Source organism: Haliotis rufescens, unplaced genomic scaffold (genome assembly GCF_023055435.1).
Source record: "Haliotis rufescens isolate VD_foot unplaced genomic scaffold, xgHalRufe1.0.p SCAF_2, whole genome shotgun sequence".
In the NCBI taxonomy this organism is placed as follows: domain Eukaryota; kingdom Metazoa; phylum Mollusca; class Gastropoda; order Lepetellida; family Haliotidae; genus Haliotis; species Haliotis rufescens.
This window is the reverse complement of record NW_025963890.1, coordinates 38088659-38096816: the sequence shown is the minus strand read 5'-3', so window position 1 is coordinate 38096816 and position 8158 is coordinate 38088659. Positions and strand designations below refer to the sequence as shown.

At 39.2% G+C, this 8158-nt stretch overlaps 1 protein-coding gene across 3 annotated transcripts in view; it reads right to left on the bottom strand.

Annotated features, from left to right (window-relative positions):
* Positions 1-1314: 1314 nt before the first annotated feature.
* Positions 1315-8158, bottom strand: part of LOC124120826 — a 44220-nt gene continuing 37376 nt past the window's right edge. For all 3 annotated transcript variants that reach the window (XM_048399912.1, XM_048399911.1, XM_048399910.1), the window contains exons 15-26: positions 7825-7925; positions 7297-7422; positions 6996-7141; positions 6550-6685; positions 6319-6465; positions 6168-6189; positions 5984-6018; positions 5567-5686; positions 5254-5370; positions 4707-4843; positions 2101-2233; positions 1315-1838 (exon numbers count right to left, since the gene is read on the bottom strand). In XM_048399912.1, coding sequence (XP_048255869.1) covers positions 1767-1838; positions 2101-2233; positions 4707-4843; positions 5254-5370; positions 5567-5686; positions 5984-6018; positions 6168-6189; positions 6319-6465; positions 6550-6685; positions 6996-7141; positions 7297-7422; positions 7825-7925 — 1292 coding nt within the window. In that variant the 3' untranslated portion in view covers positions 1315-1766. The remainder of the gene's footprint in view (positions 1839-2100; positions 2234-4706; positions 4844-5253; positions 5371-5566; positions 5687-5983; positions 6019-6167; positions 6190-6318; positions 6466-6549; positions 6686-6995; positions 7142-7296; positions 7423-7824; positions 7926-8158) is intronic.

Here is an 8158-nt window from a genome sequence, read left to right as displayed (position 1 = left end):
AGGTTCATCTTCTCCTTTGGTTCATTGTTGGGCTTATCTTTTGACAACATTCATAATGGTTTTCAAACTGTGATCCCAACTGGTATTAAGATGCTCGCGATAGTGCGGTCCATATGTGAATAGTGAGTGAGTCAGAATGGTTTTTAGCAATATCACGGCGGGGGACACCAAATGGGCTTCAGACATAGTATCCGGGCTTTCGGCCCCACCGCCCTGTGTGTGTGTGTGTGTGTGTGTGTGTGTGTCTGCGTGTGCTAGTCCGGACTAATACCGATTTTATAGTACTAGCCTACTGAGATACCATGCCGCAGTTTTACAAAAAAATACTCCACTCAGACACAACTAACTTACTCCGGGCAAAACAGTGCTGAGTTTAAACCTCTTAACGCCGAGCGCCAGGCAGTGTCACACGTACCATCTTTTAACATCTTTTGATATGACGCTGCAAAGGATCGAGCCCCGGACCTTCCGCTCTCCGGGCGGACGCTCTACCACTAGGCCGCGGAGGCGGTGCTTCAATAGAGAAGTCACCTGTGATTATACAGAGTCGTAGTAGTATGAGTCTTGGCAGCCACAAGTTGTGGAATTTACATCATGAGCTCCCAAGTACACGTTCTGCAACATGTGCCTATAACTTGGATGAAATGGTGTTCGTATAGGAAAATGACCAGTGAAGATCCGGGGTAGAATAGGTCTTCAGCAAACCATGCTTGCCGTGAAAGGCGACTATGCTTGTCGTAAGAGGCGACTAACGGGATCGGGTGGTCAGGCACGCTGACTTAGTTGATGCATGTCATCGATCCCAATCGCGTGGATCGATGTTCATGATGTAAATCACTGGATTGTCTGGTCCGGACTCGATTAGCTGAAATATTGCTTTGTGCAACGTACAACAACAAACCAAACCCAAAATATCAGTGTATGCATGCTTATTATATGCTTCAGTGTGAAAGACTCAGAAAAGTAATATTTTCATTGCAGTGAACACAACAATCGATATTTCACTGCAGGGAAATAATCTCTATTTATCGTAAGTGTCGAGCCCGTACACAATCTGTTGACGTTATTCACATGTGTAACGTAGATGTGTCACTACATGTCGAAGTCACTTAAAACATGTGACATGCATGTCAGTTAACTAATTCTTATACGAATGACGCACATCGTACATGGCGGAATGACGCCAACCCTGTTGACATCATCTTAATATGCAATGACAGATTGTTTTGTTCTCGAGCCATATAGACAACATAATGTTTGAAAAGAACTACCAGTCACGAGAAAATGTAAAGAATTGACACTTGATGCATGTAGTGATATGAATTAGATTTTATACTCCTTACATGTATGTGCATTTACACATTATATTGTGCGTTACTAAAGAAAAAAACACTACATAGGGTTGTAACATCATCATATAATATCCAGTCCAGTAATTAAATTGGAATGAAATAGATGACAACAAATGTAAGACAAGTTCGTGGTTGTTTAAAGTTCAATTCAAAGTATGTTTTGTCACAACAAAGCTGAATAATTCATAGTGATCATTCACAAGACTTTATAATTTGTTGTCCTGTATACTTCTTAATTGTGCTTATGTCCTAAGCTTTCAGTACAATATAACTTTGTATTCTCGTTTCCAGCTCATTGAAAATACGGTATATGTTACCAACAACCATGTCCACGTGCATTAGCTGTATTGCAGAAAACCTAGACGCATTAAACAGAAAAATATTGCAGATTCCTACTGTAAGTTAGCAAATGCTTTAAAAGTTGGCATAAAGTCCACGAGATTCCAGTCGACGTTGAGCGAACTCCAAACACCTACGCACATCGTCCTGGAAGTGAAGCCAACACGTAAGAACTATAGGGTCTGGAAACAGAGTCCTTATTATGGTGTCACAACATAAGCATGGAGTCGAATTACTCACGTTAACGAAAAACAATGGTTACTGGTAAGCCACACACGAGTTCTAACTTCAAAATGATTTTTTATCAATCATGAATGTGTTGGATCTACGCTGCCTTCCACCTAAATTAACCCGTACTTGCATTCCAGATATTAAGACAGATGATGATGAGGTTGTGACTGTGTCCTACCTGGGAGAATGGCGGTCCACCAAGACTTGATTGTAGACGTCGCATGTTGCTGATGACGTCAACCCTGCCGTCATCCTTCTGTCTGCTGGCGATGTTCATCAGGAGGACCAGGAGCCTAGCCTCGCTTACAGACCTGCAGTAAAGTGTCAGTACTCATTCACATGTACATGCAAAACAGATGTGAGGATGTGAGATGCAGCAAATTGGCAATACCCGCTGACATGTACGGAAAAGAAAACGATTTTTTATGGTGGTAGGGAAAAAACCAAACAGGGACATAAAACAGAGTATTTACAGTATTGAAATGATGCACCTTGTACTGTTTGAGTTTAACTTTGATAGGTTTTTTTATAACATGAATGATTATATACACACATCTTTATAGGATAAAAAAGATAAAAGTGAGTTGAAATATTTGTAATAACCCAAACGAGTCCCAACAAGATGACTGCAATTTCGCAATTAATTTAGCTGAATACTTTGATATTTACATAGCCTCATATCAGGACAAATTAAGTGCAATACTGAGCTAATCACGTAGTTGTTTTGATACATGCAACTCCCTGTGTGAATATGGTTCAATACGACATGATACGACATTTCATTGTTTGTGACATAACTCATGCCTCAACGACAGTTTGTATAGGATCAGTGTATATATGGAGAAATATATTACTACGGTATGAAATCACTATCAAATGAGATTAATGATATTCAAGTTCATATCATGGTGGACCCGTGAAGATCCGGGGTAGAATAGGTCTTAAGCAACCCATGCTTGCCGTAAAAGCCGACTATGCTTGTCGTAAGAGGCGACTAACGGGATCGGGTGGTTAGGCTTGCTGACTTGGTCGATGCATGTCATCGATCCCAATCGCGTGGATCGATGTTTATGATGTCAATGACTGTATTGTCTTCTCCAGACTCGATTATTTACAGACCGCCGTCATATAGCTGAAATATTGCTGAGTGCGACGTTAAACAACAAACTAACCAACACCATATCATGGTGATCCGAAACCTTTGATTTACTATCTCTCATCCTTCAGACACATGGTAAATAATATATAATGTTCACATGTCAAACTGCAGAGAGACAGTGTTTTTACAAACTGGGCAAATAGAACTAAAGATGAACAATGGTCTTATATAATTAAAGTGGCGAAACCGCATTATCGGTGGTTCGAGAAGGGAGCTAACTCCGTTTGCCTAATCGAAAGTTCGACGTGGGCCCACATTCGAAACTAAACGCACTTGTTGTTGAGAATATATACTACGTAAACAAACCCGCATAACGAACTCATAATTTGTCTATTTAAAATAAGTATTATGACTTATAATTGGATTAAAATGTACAAATAAGATGGCAATACAGCAGAACTCACTTCTACGAACATCGCCAAACTAGGTCGTGGGGTTATTAATATTCATGAGTTATTCCTTTTATGGAACAAGTTCTCGGAAACGTCTGAGGCTTGTATCATGTCCGAGATCAATTCAAGTGTAGACATATGTTCAGGCTTATATCGCCACCAACACTTATGATAAGTTTGATGTGTTATACTGGAAAAGGTAGAATGAGTGGTATTGCCTCTTTAATTGTAATTTGAAGTAGATTTAAGTTTCTTGCTTGGTAGCTATTTTTGTAAAACTAGTGTGGTCAGCTATGACGCAGTTATTCAAACTTCACAGACTTTTGTGCCTTTTATGGAATTAATGTCACACGAAATGATTTATAAAGATATTTCCCATCAATATTACAAAATATGAATAATATAAAATGTCACATAATGACAAACGTGAGCCCAATAGCCTAAATGACTTCGTCAACCTTATGAAACCCAGCGATTTAAAAATGTGGGCCCACCTGTTTCGATCACTATAAGACGGGAACAATGTGGGCCCACGTTTTAGAAAATGGTTATAAGTAAGCAAAGCTAATGAAGCTAGCGATTTTTTAATGTGGTCCCTCCTTTTGCAATCACTATGACGGAAGAACGTCTACCCACTAGGCGATATACAAATGTGGGCCCACTTGTTTCGATCACCATATATGACGGGAACAATGTGGGCCCACATTTGAGATAATGATTATCAATATTTAAGTAGAATTTCGCGATTATTAAATGTGGTCCCTCCTGTTGCAATCAATATGACGGAAGAACGTCTGCCCACATTTAGGGATTGATTATCAGAACTAACGAAACAACCTAACGAAGCTAGGCGAAATACAAATGTGGGCCCACTTGTTTCGATCACCATAGATGACGGGAAAAATGTGGGCCCACATTTTAGAAAATGGTTATCACCACTAAACCAATCTTAGAAGATGTACTGATGGAAACATAAATATATAATGCATTCAAACATTTAAATACCTTACGTTTTACCTTAGGGATAAGCTGGGCATTTAATAGCTGGACCAACAACGTGCAGCGTGGGTGACGCCATTTCTCGCAAATACGAAAACAACGGAGATAGCTCCCGTTTGAAATTAGAGTGACCTCCCTTTCCCAATATGAACCACTGATAATGCGGTTTCGCCATTAAAGTAGATAGTTCTTTTCAGGTGACGACATGGAAAGATGAGAAGAAAATATTCTTACTGTGACACAATTGTGCAAGAGCCTCGTTGTTGGTCACTCGTCGACGTCAGTAAGCTATCAATCAACAGAGTGACGCTTGGGTCACGTGTACTTCCGGTCAAATGATAGTGTTGAATGGGTGTGGTGACATCAACACCCTAAAACACAGGTCTCATTAATATATATCAACACAATACAGAAATATACTATTCTATATAACAGTCATAGACTCAGTTAGCAATCTTTCAGTAATATCACGGCGGGCGACAAAAGAAATGGGCTGCACACATTTCTTGTATAAAGTTTATGAACTGAATGTTCCCTTCAGCAGTTGGTGAACTGCTTCATCTTGCCATATACATGTATGTACATACCCGAGTGAATGAGGAATGCTTAAAAGTGTGAATATCATAGTTATCAACTATTTGCATGTTTACCACTCTTCTAGAAGCATCAACTTTGTCAACATTGACTTCCTTTTTACCTATGTTTTCTTTCCTTTGACTGTTATATTTGGATCCATAATAATCACAATTTCATTTCAACTTAGCAAAAGAGCCGGCCTTACATTTACTGTAAGATCAATAGTGTTGAGGATAACATCATTCGATATAACTTTAGATGTTTGCATGCTTGCTGTCAGCCTCGACGTGGACACAGGTCTGTCGGTCGACGGGAGGTTGATCTGCAAGGCAATCAGTGTCAACGTTAGTGACTGTTGCCTTTTCAGGACCTTCATTTGAGAGTACATGAAGAATCTGCTGGCATTCATCTCGACGGACGAAAACTCATTGGAAGCAAGTTAATGTTAAATTGGGTTCCACAAATGGTCTTGTCAACAGATGATGGCATTTCACAAAATATTTCAGAAATATACCTACCAACTGATCTGAAGCCCACGTGATCAAGGTCCTTGAGTCGTTGTTATACACCTGATTCCACACTTCCTCTTTGTCTAGGTGTGACGTTATTAGGAAGAACCCCTTACTTGATGTGTATGACTGCAGTAAGATGTAATATATTACAGGTATACATACTGTTTTTATCCATTAAACCTACATTGACAAGATGACAAGGCATCTCATCAACAATGTAATATGAGTGTTAGCTATGGTAAATTACTTCACACGATGGAAGAAAGTATGATTAATGTTTTAACTTTGGGTTAAGTGTGAAGATTATTTTATGTTGAAACATCTGAGCTGGGAAGTTAAAGCAGTGAGTTAAAGCTAACTGTATTTCACCATCATTGCGATGGAATCATGTGGAACCATGTCTATATAAAGTATCACGCTCACCGCTGCTGTTGTATTCAGATCTCCTGTAAGACCTCCTGAAAATATATAGTAAGTTCTCTACAATGTAACTGCAACTATGTTGTACCAAAATCATCATGCTTGTGAAGGAGTGAGTGCAGTTTAAGGATGTGAGGGGTGAAAAAACAACAACAGTGAAAGGTAAGAAAACTAACATTACACTTACGGTCAGATTCATTTTCCAGAGCCTGCAATATAAACACATATTGGAGATGATTTCTTTATCACGTATACAGCTATAAGCAAGGCAGCTATTCTCTATTGTTCATGACTTCTTTAGAGCTTTGATGGGGCTACATACTGTATGATGCACCTACCTCAAGGTGTTCCTGTGCAGATTTGTTACCCATGGTAACTCCAGACACATGAGTGAGATCTATCTGTCTGATGACGTCAGCGTCCAGTGATGTGTCCCCTTCTGACACCGCTATAGCCACGGCCTGGTACAGGAACAGATACTTCTCCTGGTGTAAGACAATGATAAAATGATGCAAGTAGACCAGAATAAAGAACATATGCGCCACACAGCGTGTTGGTGGTGTACTCACTTTTGTCTGAATCATGTTCTTCCTCTGGCCTCTCATGTTGGAGACGAAGCTGACGACGTCTACAGTGCCTTCTGCCGCTGCCTGATCCACGAGACTCTCTATAGCGATGTAGGTACCTGTCCGTCCTATACCAGCGCTAGAGAAGAACAACTAATTAAAGAACGTCACACGCCATTCCTCACGTATACAGTATAAAACATAGAAAGTGTCTGTCACACACAAATCCTCATTTCTACTGCAAACTATATACGCACCAATTATGTCCTCATCAATTGCATATACAATATATGTAATAACACATGTTTCTATATATCAAAAATAAATTGCACGGTATATATAAGAATGGTTACAGAAAGAGTGAATGAACATAGAAACAAATGCTTGTGACATTTTATAAACATCAGTTCAGAATCGTTTCCGTCCGTCCAAGCCAGTTAAATTCTAACCTGCAGTGGACTATCACAGGTTGTGTTTGATGTCTTGTAATGACCTTGACCCTCCACATAAACTCCAGCAAGGCGGAAGTGTCGGGTACACCATGGTCTGGCCAACTTGTGAAGTGGAAGTGGTCAACATGGTGTATCTTGCCTTCCTGACATGAAACATTAAATACAATGTACAGAATTGTTGAAAGGATTGGTGTACATTATCAATGAAATTCCAAAAACCTTTGATCACAAACAACTACAGATATGTATATTTTCGAAGAGGACGTTTTTGGAGAATAATAATTGTTGGTTTTTTTACCTTTTTATTCTGAGCAGACAATTGTGTGACTGTGTAGTTTACTAGTTGTGTTTCTGTCTCCTTGGTAACTGCGATGTCACCGTAAGTGAGAGTTCCTTGCTCTGGCCAGTACTGAAGACACTTCATCTGCAAATGTTTCAAAACTCATACATGTCAAGTAGTATTAATATCCTAGTTCAAAGCGAAGCGAAATCATAAATAAAAACAACATGAAATACTACAACTCAAAGTTATAGCTCATTACATGATCAAGTTGAATTTTATCTTAAACAATATTGGTACAGCCATTAATAGAGGAACACTCAGAATGCCGACTGATGTCATTGTGTGCGCAAGAGCGGATTTCTTTATTTGATATCACTGACATAAATTCCTATTGATTTGAATGTCTCTAGTTCTCCATCTGGTTGGAACCATTTCAGCAGTATTTTCCTTTAACATTATTATCCAGTCACTTCTGAACATTTACTATTTTGGGACAGTAAACGTGTCGAAGATGCTCTATGAAGTTGCAATCATTAATAGTACCTTGCCTCCCTCTACAAGTCCCGTCACCATGACAACTGTTGAACATTCCTCCTGGTAGATCATCCTCCAGAAATCCACCACTACCTCCGGTCTGTAGGGGCCTTAAGGATATCAATTTAACAAATGAAAGAAAAAAATGATGTTCATTCAGAGGTATAAAAACTGTAACCCACAGGAGGGATCACAATAAGAAGATTATACTTCAGCAAATAATCCTAGTGTTTGAGTTTCATAGTGCCAAGTTACATACACACTCACGATCAATCGAAATGAGACAACATTACCAGAATTTCTTATAAAACTGTCCAGCTGCTTTTTTTTTGTAAAGATAAAC